We start from the raw sequence: 16035 nt of genomic DNA, 5'->3' as shown, positions 1-16035 counted from the left end.
TTGGATGCCAATTACATAATACTCCAAAAAGTAATAATTAAATAAGCATTTATATAGCAGGGAATTCTAATTAGTGGACTCTCAGAAATTTAGATTGTATGTTCCAATTTAGATTCCTAATTTCATAACTTTTTCCTATTGTCAGGTAAACTTACACTTCATGTTACACAGTAAAACTGCTGTTCACATATATTTTATGTACAACAGATTTGTTTGAATATAAAATGGGTAAAACAGTAAAAGAGAGAAATAAGAGATTTTTGTGAAATGCTTTTCCCTTTTTTGGGGGGGGGGCAAACATAAGGAAAAAGAAAAGCCAGCACAGTCAATATAAAAATGATACTTCCATTTTGGTAGGGGCAGAATAGAAAATCTAGTAATGTCTCACTATGTCAGCACAAGCTGCTTTCTCTAAAAAGGAGAGTCTGTGGAAGACCAACCAAGGCTGAGCCATTTCTGATTACAGCAGCTGCTTATCAGCCAGTTCCATTCAAGATCACTTCTAAGCTGCAAAACTAATTCTTCAGTCCTGGACCCATTGAGACTTGGGCTCAAAGGAGAAAGCAATTTTGTGTTCTGTTTTATCACAGACAGGATTTTATTGGCAATTCAAGTTAACATTGGTATTCTTGAATTGTGAGCTCTTAGGAAAGTATCCCCCCCCCCTTGTGTGTTGCAAACAGCCCATTTCCAGTGGGGAAAACAGGACAAAGCAGAGTGGGAAAAAACATTTTCTTTTGCTATATTTCCAGTATGAATTAGACTATGGCAGGGTCCCCACAGAAGAGCCTTTTTAAAGATTATGTATAGAAAACCAACATAAAAAACAGAGGAGCTCTGAGAAGCATCGAGAAATGTTTCCCTTTTGCATTTGAGCATCCAAGAAGGGACAGAAAAGGAGAAAGGGAAAGAGGAAAAAAAGAAAAAAAGGAAAGAGGGGAAGAGAGCAAGGAAGGAAGAAGGAAAGAGGGAAAGGAAGAGAAAGAAAAGGATAATGAAGAGGGAAGGAAAAAGAAGAAGAGGGGGAAAGGAAGAAAGGAAGGGAATTATAATGAGCGAATGGGAGGATTTGAGGGAAGTCCTGCCTTTGCACTTGGCCATGAACAGCCCAGCTGCCCTTTCGCCATCCCCTTGTCCCCTCCTCCCTGATCTTTCCTGGTGGTCTCCCATCCTATTGCTGAGGATACTTTGGTTACAAAACAGGGACTCCTCGCCTGGAGAGGGAGTGGGCCTTTCTGAAGGCTTTGCCTTTCTGCACACCCCCATGAGCAACCTGGCCAAGAAGAGCAAGCCAAGCAGCAGAAGCCTTGAGGAGGCAAGCACAGCCGGGCACCCCCTTGGGGAAGGCTGGGCTTGGCACTTGCCCTCCACTGCCCAGGGCTCCCTGTACCACCAGGGATCCTCTGTGGGACCTGAGAGGGATGACAATGTTCCTCTGGTGGACAAAGGTATGAGGCTTACCACAGTCTCACCTTCCTCTGTTGGAGACAATGGATCCCTTTCAGCCCCACCTGGGCACCACCACAAGTGCCCCCCCAACATGAGCAACATCGAGCTGGCCGTGCTCACCCCAGCCATTCCCACTTCACCCATGCCCTGCAAGATCAACTACAACCCTGATGCGGCCCTCAATGAAATCAAATTTGATACCCCTGCTTTTATTCCTTCTAAGTAACATTTACTGTATATGAAGCTCCTGTGTGAGGTTATCCATTGTATGGGTCAGGTATAATTGGCATGCTGATTATATAGCTCAGTATCATGTGCATCTTGAGCTGTGGACAACCGACTCATAACATAAAATACTTGAATCAATGCTCCGAGATTGCAGGGCAATGCATTTAAGCTCAACCCTGGCAAGACAAAGTAAATACTGATGTGGATATGAACTTCCAGTTCTGGGAACTTTGTACCTCTAATTCTAAATAAGGGTTACATTCCCCACATGGAACTGATGTACAATTTGAGGTTCTTCTTGGACTCCTGCTCAAAATTCCTAGTCAAAGAACATGTGACAGCTGTAGCCAGGAAGGCCTTCGCACAGATTTGTCTTGTACACCAATCGCATCTGTTCCTGGATTGGGATGCTCTTCTCAAAGTCCCTTCTGCTTTGATTAGCATAATTGCAAGCCTGCTTTTCTTTAAATATGGCTTAACTATTTCACCAGGTTTGGGGATAGAGTAGCCTATGATCTCCCTTTGTGAGATGTTCTTATGTCTGCTGTGTTTGAATGACCATCTTCCCATTGCCTGATAATTGTTCTTTCTGTGGTTTTCAACTTGTACATTATCTCTGAGAAATTGGACAGCTTTAGAATTATAAATGATAAGGACAAGCATTATAAATACATTTTCAATAGAGATGCAAAGTATGGGTGTATGTAAGGCTGTGTCTTTAAAGGAAATTTTATTCTCAAAGTAGTATAACAATTTAAATATAGTTTATAAAATAAAAAGGTCCGTTATTTTAAAAAAGAAAAGAAAACATTTGTGATAATTGCAGGATATTTGCTAAAATGTTTGCTGTTGGCATTTAGAATACGTAACTTCTTAATTCCTTTTGAATTTCAAAAAATGTTTTTAAAAGATGATTTGTGATTTCTAAGTAGCCACATAGCTACTTAGGTATTGTGATTTGTTTTCTGCTATAAGGTAATATGTTTTCTTCAAGAAAAAACACTTTTAATTGTCCAGCATAGAAAGAGGTAATCGTCAATACCGATAAGCTCTATCAGAACAAATGCTTAAAAATTAACATTTAATGCTTCTTTTCCTGGGATTTGTCTTTTAGTAACATACCAAAAATAAGAGATGGCAGTAATGGAAATAGCTTGCCAGGACCATACAGAGCCAGCTACTGGATCTCCAAAGGATTTCCTAATGGGCAAAGGGCCAGAAGAAGTAGTGAGTGAAAAGAAAAGCAATGTTTGCAAAGTAGAGGAGCCAGATAAAAAGATGTTTCATGGATCATGGAAGATCCTTAATGATGTGATTGCTAAAGGAACTGCCAAGGAAGATAGCGGAGAAGGGAGCTTAGCCTCAATCTCCATCATTGCCCAGGCAGAATGTAAGTGGAAAATAATATATTAATGAAAGGAGCAGCTGAAAGTGTGTGTGTGTGTGTGTGTGTGTGTGTGTGTGTGTGTGTGTGTGTGTGTATGTGAGAGAGAGAGAGAGAGAGAGAGAGAGAGAGAGAGTTAATGTTTATGTACGGTAAGTATAACTTTCTTCTGGAAAGATCAATTGGTAGCCTTCTAATAGATTATCAGTCTTAATAAGGGCATTCAATTGGATACCACAATGATTAAGAGAGAAGTGCTTTCTGAATATTAATTGCTCTTAATTCACTTTTCCATTTCTCCTGACATTTCCATCTCTCTCTGTAATTCTGAGTCTGAATTCTAGTAGAAACCTTTAACTTTGAAAGTGTAAGAGATTTATAGTACCGGTAAATACTTAGAATAGAATTACAATAAATCCTTGACTTAACAGACCACTGGGGACAGGAGCATCTGCTATATCTGAATGTTCATGAAATGTTGAAAGGGAATTTATGCATGTGTTATACCATTGTATACAAACTTAGTAGTTATGTAACAACTAATGTCAAACGGAATTCAATGCATGCATAACATGGCATTACATGTACAATGCTAACAGATTGTGTTGCATCTGAAGTCCACTATATTAAGATCTGATAAACTGGGATTTTAATATAATTTAGGCACGTCAAAAAAAAAAAAAAACATTTGTTCTCCTATTCTCAATTAATCAGCATTCTTAAATTCAGAAGTAGTCTGAATTGATTGATATTTACCATCAGTTTGTTTTTGAAACCAAATAGATTTTCTAGAAACCAAATAGATTTTCTCCAGGATTGTGCTATTATTTATATACATATCTATATGTATATGTTTATGCATACACACACACACACACACACACACACACACACACACACACACACACACATATATATATATATATATATATATATATATATATATATATATATATATATATATATTACCTTGACTATTTTAATGTAATATTTGACTCCCCCCTTTTCAATCCTCTGAAATATATTTGCAGTCTTCCTTTATGTTTTCTTGATATTTTATCAAATTTTAACTCTCTCTAATACTGCTGATTCTTTGATGAGAAATGTGGGTATAAATCGAACACAATAATAATAAATGGCCTCACATTTTAGTGAAGCTGAGTTCTGTAAATGTTTGTGATTTTGATGTTTCTTGCTTCATTATGGCATGTTTGGATTTCTTTTTTAAAAATTTTCTTCAGGTGAGATAAGCCAGGAGTTCAGTCCCACCTATTCAGAGAGGCCTTTTATTGCTCACACAAAACAATACAGGTAAGTTCTCCTTCATAAAATGCAAAACCACAACACCTTCACCTGCTCCTTACCCCAAATTCACTTGCATAAAAAGAGGAGAATCCTTTGAATCCATGTTGGAAGGAGTATATCCACATGGGGGGAGCAACAAACTATTCAAGGGCTGGGCTCTTCAACCATATTTTGATGACTACTATCTTGCTTGCTTTGATTCATGCCCCCCATTCAGCAGAGGTCATATATTCCATTTAATTCCACTTTTTATCCTATACTGGTATCCAAACCATTGTGCTAGAATTACCAAATTTCATTCTTCAGAATTTTCTGCATTACGTTACAAAATATGGTATCTTTGAAATTGTTCTTTGAAGATTGTCAGGACTTGGCAGTTCCTGGTAAGACACATTGTATACCATTGCAGATGTAGCATAATTTGCATAAGGTTTTAGTTCTTATGGGATAACTACAGAGTGGTCTTGCAGATTTTCAACAAAACTGGAATAGCAAGGCTAAATTTTATAAGCAACATTCAAGTAAATTATTCTGTGATTGTGAAAAAGTTTAGAATTGTTGTTTTAAAAGAAGGGAAAGATAGGGAAAGAATCAATATTATTATGAAAAGGAGCCATTGCTCGACTCCGTCTTGGATTTTGTATTTTGAAAAAAATAAAATATTTTGATTGTGACATGAAGCAATAATACCAGCAGAATAAAATGTTTCTTGGATAGCCCCCATCCCCATGTATTCTGTTTTTTGTTATTCACAGTCCTTTTCTTTTCTATTATGTCTAAGTTTGCCTTTTGCCCTCATAACTCCAAAATATCAATCATTCAGAAAGTCAAACCAGTAAGGTTTATATAATGAATGTTTCAACATTGCTGTGAGCAAATAAATCCGGTGTCTGGTACGCCATGGCATTGCTTTCATTTTAATAAGGCTAAACTCTTTGGCTCACTTTTGACACTCATATTAAAATATTGTTGAAGAGGAAACATCTGAGAAAATATGTGTTTTAATGTATGATTTAAAAATTATGTAGATATATAACTTTATTGGTGTATTTTGTTAGAAATTGAAGATGAAGGATATTACAAAATTAAATTTTAAATGCATTTTTCACAAATGTATTCATTCTTTAGTTTGAGAACTTATTTATTATGATTATTCCAAATGTTCTCAAGATCTTAGTGTGTGGCTTTCAGACCTGTTAAATGATTGTGGGTTTTGTGAGTTAAGCTAAAATATATCTGTAATACTACTTTCTGTCAGCCGGTCTAGCAGCCTTGATCAAATCCCCAATAATGTGGCTCATGCAACTGAAGGAAAAATGGCTCCAGGTTCCTGGAAGGCCTTACATCGTGGCAAATCCCGGAAGAAACAGCAAAAGAGAAAGTCCTCCCTTAAAACATCAAAAAGAACATCCTCCCTAATTCGAAAGCCAAGGACTCCAGAGCAGGAGAGCTGTGTACCTATACCTGTGCAGGTAGGGTATATTCTACACTGCTTCAAATCATGCTTGAATATAGCATTGATGATGGCTATAATGGAACTTAACCTCAGCAGTACCTGTTTTCTTTCTCAGAGACATGTGTGTTTGTAATTGTATTAACAATGCACAAATGAGCAACAGCTCAGATATCATTTTTCACCTTTATGAAATCTATCCTGTGGCAAAATGTGTTATAAGATAAGATCCTGAACAATTTGGAGGGGAAATTTTTAAAATTACTATCTACAATAGATGACATGTACGATGACAATATAAAAGAGGACAGAGATCACTAATGATTACTTAGCAGTATGATTTTAGACCACTTTTTTATAATTTATCATGCCTGAAACATTTAGGACTTTAACTTCCATAAATCCCAGATGTTATTGGAATTGAGATCCAGCACACTAGAGTGGATAAATACATAAATATTTTTTATTTATGAAACTTTTATTACACTCTTCTATTTCAAAAACACTCACATCTTTCCCCTAATTCAATAAGTTGCTAAATATGGAAATTTGCTTGTCATGAAGCACATTCTTTATCCTGTACATTAGTACATCTGATAAGTAATCATCTTGCCTCTAACACCCAGGGAGTCTTAGCAAATTAGGGACAAAGCAGCAATTTTTCACCATCCTTCCTTTCTTCAGATTTAGAAGAGTTTCAAAGATGTCTCTTGGTTGCTTTTTGATAGTGATTTGCATTGACTTAACCCAATGCAGGAAGGGCATCTTACAAAAAAGTGTTCCAGTGTTGGTCAAACAGAGCATATAGTTATAAAAGCCAGCCAGAAATTGTGGAACTCTCTGTAATAATAATATTCAAAAATAGAGTGGATTACATATTTAAAATTCTAGATAGTCCTCGACTTATTACCACAGTTGGGACTGTAAATTGTTGCAGTTGTAAGTTGAACTGGATGTGAGTTTATGATAATTTTTACAGCAACCATTAAATGAATCACATGGTCATTAAATTATTCCAGCTTCCCCTGTGGGCATTTTTTTCTAGAAATTGGTAAAACACTCACAAATCCACAATCATGTCACTGTAGGACATTGCAAGTAGTGGTAAACAAAGACCCAAGAGCCCAAACTATGATCAATTAGTGCAACAGTCATTAAGTGCAAATACAAGTCATTTTTTCCAAAGCTATTGTAAATTGAACAACTGTTAAATGAATGATAGTGAGTCCAGGGCTACCTGTAAATCACTGGTTCATATTTATTTATAGATAAAGTTCATGTAAAACCATTCTTCCAAAATGTTAGAAATTCATGTCCGTGGTTCCCAGCTTTTAGATATTTTGCTTTTAACTAATTGGAATCTGACAATTGAAAAAATAGCTTTCCCAAGTATTGATGGAGTTTAGAATGCAATCCTGGGTAGCTAACTAGTTCATTTTTCTTCCAGGAAGATGACTCTCATTTGGGCACCCTCTTCAATATCACTTCATGGCATTCAGAACTATATAAGGATTTTGGTTCTGATTTCAGTTCCTTTGAGAAACCAAACCAAGTTTTATCTACTAGCAAGTTGCACATGATAAAGAACCAAGCGAAGCTAGAGTTACACAAGTTGATCAGCCCTGCTCAGTGCTTGAGTCATGTTTGGAAATCCTATACACAAGATAATTTGGGCTCTCAATTGGAGACTGTGTATCCCTCTCCTTCAAACAAATTTCCTCCTTATTTGTATGGCTGTAGCTATTTGCTTCCTGCTTTGAAACATGGCCCTCTGAAGACTTACCTTTTTGATGATCTTTCAAATGTGGAGAATAAATGTTATCTTTCAGACTTGAATCTGGCACATAGCTTTTCCAAATGTCATCAGTCTGCAAAAAACACTTCAGATAATCTTTCTATGGATGAATTTCTAGTAGATGCATTGAAGGGCAATGTTATTCTTGGAGAACCAAGAAACCTAGCTTGTTTGGCCAAGACTTGGAAAGATGGATCAAGTTCAAAAGTGTGCCTACAGGAAATTAATGAAAACGAAGGAGTGTTGCTTACAGAGGTGAGCTTTTGAAAACTGTTAACAGTCATAGGTCATACTGTATTCTGCAAAGTAAAGATAGGGATCATCACCTAGAACCATATTCCTATAAATAGCTTGGTCAAAGAGAAAACATGCCTTTAAAAGTATTACACAACAGAGAACATTTGAATTAAAATATTTGAATCCGCATGGAGCAGGGATGTTATATCTTTCTATATTTTCCATGTGGGAAAACTACTAAAAATCTGGCATAGAAAGAAAAGGTGAGACTGCAGTTTTCCTCTCCAATAGGCTAGCTTTCTAAAGAAAATGAGCTTTTAAAAACAATGGGCACTATTTCTTATGTCTTGTGCTGGTTTAACAAAGGAATTACTGTTATGATCTTAGAGTGAAAATTCATTTTAATGCACTTTAAGTTACTTTTAGTGAAAGAATTCATATGGAAGGTAGTAGGACCCTCCTTTGAAATGGAAATATTTTATCCCATCCCTCCCATCCTACTTATTTGAGCAATAGCAGAAGAAATTGCTGAGTTTGCATTTTATGTTCAACTTGGTTTTTTGGTTTTGATTTAGTATAATGTGTGAACAAAGTTGCAGTTTTTTTATAAACTACTGGTTTATCACTTAGCAAATATAAATCCATCCTATTGTGATTTACTCAACAATCCATAGCAGACACAGTCACTGGTGATTCACACAACATGCCATAATGCAGTGGTTCTCAACCTTTCTAATGCCGCGACCCCATAATATAGTTCCCCATGTTGTGGTGACCCCCAACCACTTATACATCACCAGGTGCCAGGGGCGTGGCCAAAGAAAAGGGGAAAAAAATGGCGGACAGCCTTGTTTGGCGACCCCCGTGAAATGGTCTTTCGACCCCAAATGGGGTCCCGACCCACAGGTTGAGAACCACTGCCATAATGGCTTCATTTCGTTTTTGTATTGAAATACAAGTGCTGTTTTAAAGATTTATGTGAGAACTAGAGCACTTTTATTCAGCAATAATAAAGCTGGAAATTTGAGTAGATAGACTGGTTTAGATTCTGGACATGTAGGAAGAGGTATATGATGACATAACATTTGTGATTTTTTTTTCATGAAATTTATTGCCAATAGAAAAGGAGATGATCATTAGTTTCAGTAATGTTGAAAAGCATTACATAAATTCATGACTATAACTCTATGAAACCATAAAGTGTGAGTAACATGGCAGTAAGAATACTTTCAAATCCCAGTTGCTATTGTGTATATTATGAGGAAGATTGTTGTTCCGCTATATTGTTAAGACTTTGTGAACATGATGCTGGTATAACTTGGTATATTTTTGATGGTCATGATGTTTAAAGAACATTTCATATGAGTATTTATTTTTTGAAAGTAAATTATTCGTAGAAACAGTTAATTGGAAGTATTAAAATGTTTCTATGTAAGACAAGCATTTATTATAAATTATTTTTATTGCATGAATCTGCTCATAGAAATCCTATGTTTCTCACAAAGTCAAGGATGGAAGGGATATAGAGAATATTTATTCCTATGGAAGATCCACTCCTCTCTTGCCCTTTAAAAGAACTGGGTAACTCCTGAATTCATATCACTTTTTTACTCCCTGTCCAGGGATCTTATTTTGTGATGCATCTTTATTCTTTCTCCAAATTGTGCTGTTTCCTAGGATTATGTAAACTTAATCTGAAGCAAAAGATAGCTATTCTTCTCTTTTAGAGGCAGGAGAAATCATTAGGTACCGTAACCACCTAGCTTTCTCACTGCAGATTCTGGGCGTTTAAACTAGAGTAGCTATAATTATGTGAGTTGTAGTTAGTTCCCAAAAAATGAAACAAAAGGAATTCTGTTCATAGTAAATTTCTAAGACTCAAGGATAGAGAAGAATCAGTAAACATGTGAACTAATGGCAGGATAACTTGGCTTTAAAAGGCAAGCTCCAAAATGTTTTTTCACCTGTTCTTGACAATAATTTTGGCATCCTCTTTTCAAGGCCTCTTTTCCTCTTTTGTTTCCTGGTTGCTAATCTGCAGAAACTCAAGGCAGTCGATTATGAGTACCGTGAAGAGGTTCACTGGACCAAATCTCAAAGTTTGCTTGGCACAGGCACTTTTGGAGAAGTGTACAAAATGGAGGACAAGCAGACTGGCTTTCAGTGCGCAGCCAAAAAGGTACAGTGATACATTATGCAAATCTGTTGCCTTCAAGGGAGGGAAAGCAGCATCAAAAAAGAGGAAATGAAAGTTGCTTCCCTTTTCAGTGGAACTGCTGAAGGCTGGAGCAGTTGAAGCACTGATGCTCTGCTGAAACTTGTTTGTCACATCCTCAAGGTCAAGCCAGAGGTCGTTGCCATGGTGACACCAAACTGCGGAATCTCTGGCTGGCTGTGAATGTAACAGGCTGCCAGGGAAGGATCACTCTTGTGCAGCAGCCAAAATCGCCTGCAGAGGTGATCTTAGCTGCTTTCTTGCATGGCAGAAATCATTTGTACAATTTGTAACAGGGTCAGATATTAATAATAATAGAAGTTTCTTTAATCTAATCATTGAATCCTGGCAATTTGACTTGCTTCTTTCCTTTACAATATAGATGTAGTCAGTCTCGTCCAATGAAGTGAGCTCCAGCCACAGCAGCTCATGTAATTAAAATATTAGTCTTAAAAATATCACCAATCTCTGTATTTGAGTACAGAGTATGGTGGGAGAGCATAAGTCTCAACTTTTATTAAAGTTGTAGCTTTAAGCTACTAGCTAGAGCTGATTTGTAGGTATCTAATCCTTTTTGAGACACATAGTGTGCTTTGGTGGCATCTTCAGCAGCAGTCTAGATTTCCTCCTTGTAATGCGTCATGCACTTTCACACTCCTATGTTTAATGCTGGTATTATGTTTAAGACCCCAGGGGGGAGCTAAATTAACAAGTTGGGGAGCTCAGATGCCTGAAGCTTCTCTGATGTGTCTTGAAGCTGTTATTTATAATTCTTTTTTTCCCTCTACGCTCTGAATTTTTGTTCTTTGTTTCATTCTCTGATCCAATAATTAGCAGCAGCTAGCTAATGACTAATCTTTTCCTTCTCTTTAGCAGTTATCCTCTTTTATAGATGTTTTGTTTTACCAGTCTTTATATAATCAGCTCTTGTTTTAGCTTTTCTCTTATCTGTATCTATGGGCAGACTGTATTTTAATGTTTGGGTTGAAAAAAAAAGCTAGAAAAAGAATATTTAGCTCATTTGTACAAAAATCTACTAGGATATGTTTAGCCTAATTTTGAACCGAAGGCACAATGTGATGTTAGCTTTTAGATCCCAGCTTCTTTCAATGGGAACATATCACTATATCAAACAATAATATTGGTTTATTCTTGCTTGTTTGTTTTATTTGTTCAGCAGGCCACAGAGATGTAAGGTCAAAGAAATGAAAAACTGCTCTTGTTTTCTCCCCATCCTTTGTTCCTTCTTACTCTTTTTGGCACTTGTCATATTTTTATATCAATATCTTTATCAAGACCTCTGCTTATGCCAGGATCTCTGTGTTTTTTGTTGGTGTTGCTTTCGGTAACTTCCATGTTGAAAACGCAGCTTCAGTGGGACCAATAAAATATATCTTGTTGCGTAAGATGATGAGTAAAATTGCTCCCTTTCCTGGGGATGTCGATCAATTTAACTTCAGTACTGATGGTGGACACATCATTCTCTACTGCAAATCAGGACAACAAAGTAGCTTGGAACAAACAATGCATACTGTATGGAACTGACAACTATCCTCGGTCATTTTACTACTATATTGATTTGCTGTATCTAATTGCTGCTTACTGTCTCTTTGATAAAATGTAATGAAATAGGGTATTGTCATGTGTTATATGAACTGAGCAATATATATATACTAAAATTGATATAGTACCTGGGCTGGTTGTCTCTTTGTCTTTTTATTTGGATTAGGGATTTTCTCAATAGAATTGTCAAGCGCTGGGAATAGGCAGGTGGGAAGAGCATTTAGGCAGCGCAGCTAGCAATATAAAAGTATTGTTACTGCCACTAGTTCAGAAGGATGGGAATACCCAGAGAGAAGTGTTTGGCATTGCAGCAGTAACTTCTAAATACACTGCTTTTCTGTACAACTGAGTGGAAGGAAAAAAATAATCGGCACAGGGTTAGCCTAGGAAGAGAAGTAAGCTTGTTTAGTTTGTGTTAACAATTGTGGGAGATCACAGAGAGGATTTTTATTTCTTGTTTGTTCAAACAATTTATGGAAAATTATCTGATAACATGAGGAAACGGTGTCAGCTCTTTATTACTGCTAAAAAAAATTGAGATATTCAGATTCTGGAAGAAGAGATAGAGGGAAATTAAGTGAGAAATTTGATAGACAAACCATGATTGTCACACTAAATGATAGTAAAAACAAATTTGCTTTAACAGTGTGTATGAACCAAGCTCCTGTTTCAATAATTAATTTTTCCCACTGGGGGGCTCAGGAATCTCAGTGAGTTTGTGAAAATCAATGTACCTTGTCCCAGTTTCTTCCTCAACTTCCCATTTTTTTTCTGTCAATAGATCACAGCTCTTTTTTCTTAGTTACTTTAGAATTATCATGAGCCTGAATGTTTTCTTGGCTCATTGTTTATTCTTCTTGTTTTTTAATTCATTGTTAATTTGGTTTTGCTTCTTTTTCTGCCAGCTTCTCTTTTATCGATCCTATTCATTTGTTACCGTCATTTTTTTAATAAAATTTTGTTAGGATCTGTCTCTTCCATTTCAATTTTTTCTGCCTCTCATTCTCATCTGTTCTTCACTTAAGGAGGTGAGAATCATGATCCTTTGTAATAAAGGTCAAGTAGGTATAGGCACCAAGTGGTCTGTTTGCCTCTCAACTTCCTTATGGATAAGAAATCCAAATACCCCAACTTGCTCATCTTCTGCTTTCTCAGATGTGCCCTGAACTTCTCTTGCTCTGAGTTTTTTTCCTCGTTCAGCTTAATTCATTGAAGAAACAAGATACTGGACTAGCTAGTTTTGGTTTATTCTAATTGTAGTGAAAGCCATTATTTTTCTATTTAAGGCCAATATTGTTCAAACTTTTTTACCTCATACTTCTCTTTCTAGGTACAAATTGAACACTTTCGTGCAGAAGAGTTGTCAACATGTGCTGAAGTGACACATGCCAAAGTCCTCCCACTATATGGAGCAGTGAAAGAAGGCCAGTGGGTTACTATCTTCATGAAACTGATGGAAGGTAAGTGATCAAGAGCAGAGAAAAGATACTAGCAATATTACTAATCATGAGCAATAGGAATTGCAGACTATTCCAGAGGCAAAAACCTGATCTGAAAATAAATTGACTAGATGTGAAGCAGAATTTTAATTTAGTCAATTTAAGTTCTTTTGGAATTGCTTCTGCAACATTTAAGCAATCATTGTGGGATATGGAACTAAAACTTGATGAAATATTTTTCTTCAAAGCCTATTTCTATTCTATTTCTGACTGCCACCACCCTCCTTTAATGTTAGACTTGTTTCCTTTTTTGTTTTTTAAATATTATTTGAGCCTTACTTATTCATCACATTAAAATATAATGAAATTTCAACATCTTGGTTTTAATGATTTATGAATATAGAATGCTATAAAATTTTAAGCAGAGGAGCAGAATATCTTTTCTGACCTTTTGTTGTTGTTGTTAATTGCGAAGTCGTGTCCGACCCATCGCGACCCCATGGAAAACGTTCCTCCAGGTCTTCCTGTCCTCTACTATCTTTTGGAGTCCATTTAAATTCACACCTACTGCTTCAGTGACTCCATCCAGCCATCTCATTCTCTGTTGTCCCCTTCTTCTATTGCCCTCAATCTTTCCTAGCATTAGGCCCTTCTCCAGTGAGTCCTTCCTTCTCATTAGGTGGCCAAAGTACTTGAGTTTCAACTTCAGGATCTGGCCTTCTAAAGAGCAGTCGGGGTTGATCTCTTCTAGGACTGACCGGTTTGAAGGCCTTGCAGTCCAAGGGACTCGCAGGAGTCTTCTCCAGCACCATAGTTCAAAGGCCTCAATTCTTTGCGCTCAGCCTTTCTTATGGTCCAACTTTCACAGCCATACATTGCAACTGGGAAAACCATGGCCTGGACTATACGCACTTTTGTTGGCAGGGTGATGTCTCTGCTTTTTAGAATGCTTTCTAGATTTGCCATAGCTTTCCTCCCCAGGAGCAAGCGTCTTTTAATTTCTTGGCTGCAGTCCCCATCTGAGGTGATTTTTGAGCCCAGAAAAATAAAATCTGTCACTACCTTCATTTCTTCCCCATCTATTTGCCAGGAATTGAGAGGGCCGGATGCCATGATTTTGGTTTTCTTAATGTTGAGTTTCAAGCCTACTTTTACACTCTCCTTCTTCACCCGCATCAAGAGGCTCTTTAGTTCTCTTCACTTTCTGCCATTAGAGTGGTATCATCTGCATATCTTAGGTTGTTGATATTTCTCCCGGCAATCTTAATTCCAACTTTTGATTCATCTAGCCCTGCCTTTCTCATGATGTGCTCTGCATATAAGTTAAATAGGCAGGGCGACAGTATACAGCCTTGCCGGACTCCTTTTCCAATTTTGAACCAATCAGTGGTTCCGTATTCGGTTTTCACTGTTGCTTCTTGACCCGCATATAGGTTTCTCAAGAGACAAATGAGATGGTCTGGTACTCCCATCTTTTTAAGAACTTGCCACAATTTGCTGTGATCCACACAATCAAAGGCTTTTGCATTGTCAATGAAGCAGAAGTAGATGTTTTCCTGGAACTCCCTAGCTTTTTCCATGATCCAGCGTATGTTGGCAATTTGATCTCTAGTTCCTCTGCCTCTTCGAAATCCTGCCTGTACTTCTGGTAGTTCTGATCCACATACTGCTGGAATCTAGCTTGTAGGATTTTAAGCATAACTTTACTAGCATGTGAAATGAGTGCAATGATGCGATAGTTTGAACATTCTTTGGCTTGCCTTTCTTTGGAATTGGAATGTAAACTGACCTTTTCCAATCCTGTGGCCACTGTTGAGTTTTCCAAATTTGCTGGCAAATTGAGTGTAGCACTTTTACTGCATCGTCTTTTAAGATTTTGAATAGCTCAGCTGGAATACTGTCACCTCCACTAGCTTTGTTGTTGCTCAGATTTTCTAAGGCCCATTTCACTTCACATTCTAGGATGTCTGGTTCGAGGTCAGTGACCATCTCATTGTGGTTATCTGGGATGTTAAGCTCATTCTTGTATAGTTCTTCTGTGTAGTTTTGCCATCTCTTCTTAATCTCGTCTGCCTCTGTTAGGTCTCTGCCATTTTGGTCCTTTATCATGCCCATCTTTGCATGAAACGTTCCCTTCATATCTCCAATTTTCTTGAAGAGATCTCTGGTCCTCCCTATTCTGTTGTTTTCTTCTATTTCTTTGCACTGTTCATTTAAGAAGGCATTCTTATCTCTTCTAGCTATTCTCTGGAATTCTGCATTCAATTGGGTGTATCTTTCTCTTTCTCCTTTGCCTTTCGCTTCCCTTCTTTCCTCAGCTATTTGCAAAGCTTCCTCAGACAGCCATTTTGCTTTCTTGCATTTCTTTTTCTTTGGGATGGTTTTAGTTGCTACCTCTTGTACAATGTTGCGAACTTCCATCCATAGTTCTTCAGGCACTCTGTCTATCAGATCTAATTCCTTAAATCTATTTGTCACCTCTACTGTATATTCATCAGGAATATGATTTAGTTCATACCTGAGTGGCCTAGTGCTTTTCCCTACTTTTTTCAATTTAAGCCTAAATTTTGCAACGAGAAGCTCATGATCTGAGCCACAGTCAGCTCCTGGTCTTGTTTTTACTGACTGTATAGAGCTTCTCCATCTTTGGCTGCAGAGCACATAGTCAATCTGATTTCTATGTTGACCGTCTGGTGATGTCCATGTGTAGAGCCGTCTCTTGGGTTGTTGGAAAAGAGTGTTTGTTATGACCATCGTATTCTCTTGACAAAATTCTATTAGCCTGTGCCCTGCTTCATTTTGTACTCCAAGGCCAAACTTGCCTGTTATTCCGGTTATCTTTTGGCTTCCTACCTTAGCATTCCAATCCCCCATGATGATAAGGACATCATTTTTTGGTGTTAATTCTATAAGGTGCTGTAGGGCTTCATAGAAACGGTCAATTTCATCCTCTTCAGCACCAGTGGT

At 37.3% G+C, this 16035-nt stretch overlaps 1 protein-coding gene across 1 annotated transcript in view; it reads left to right on the top strand.

Annotated features, from left to right (window-relative positions):
• MAP3K14 (mitogen-activated protein kinase kinase kinase 14) overlaps positions 1-16035 on the top strand; it is a 52663-nt gene that overhangs the window by 12366 nt on the left and 24262 nt on the right. The window contains exons 2-7 of the mRNA XM_039331327.1: positions 2792-3067; positions 4303-4372; positions 5625-5838; positions 7267-7869; positions 9893-10030; positions 12960-13089. Coding sequence (XP_039187261.1) covers positions 2812-3067; positions 4303-4372; positions 5625-5838; positions 7267-7869; positions 9893-10030; positions 12960-13089 — 1411 coding nt within the window. The 5' untranslated portion in view covers positions 2792-2811. The remainder of the gene's footprint in view (positions 1-2791; positions 3068-4302; positions 4373-5624; positions 5839-7266; positions 7870-9892; positions 10031-12959; positions 13090-16035) is intronic.

Source organism: Crotalus tigris, unplaced genomic scaffold, assembly GCF_016545835.1.
Source record: "Crotalus tigris isolate CLP2741 ecotype Arizona unplaced genomic scaffold, ASM1654583v1 scf7180000024437.13266115, whole genome shotgun sequence".
Taxonomy (NCBI): domain Eukaryota; kingdom Metazoa; phylum Chordata; class Lepidosauria; order Squamata; family Viperidae; genus Crotalus; species Crotalus tigris.
Note: the sequence above shows the minus strand (reverse complement) of the source record. Positions and strands in the feature narration are given on the sequence as shown.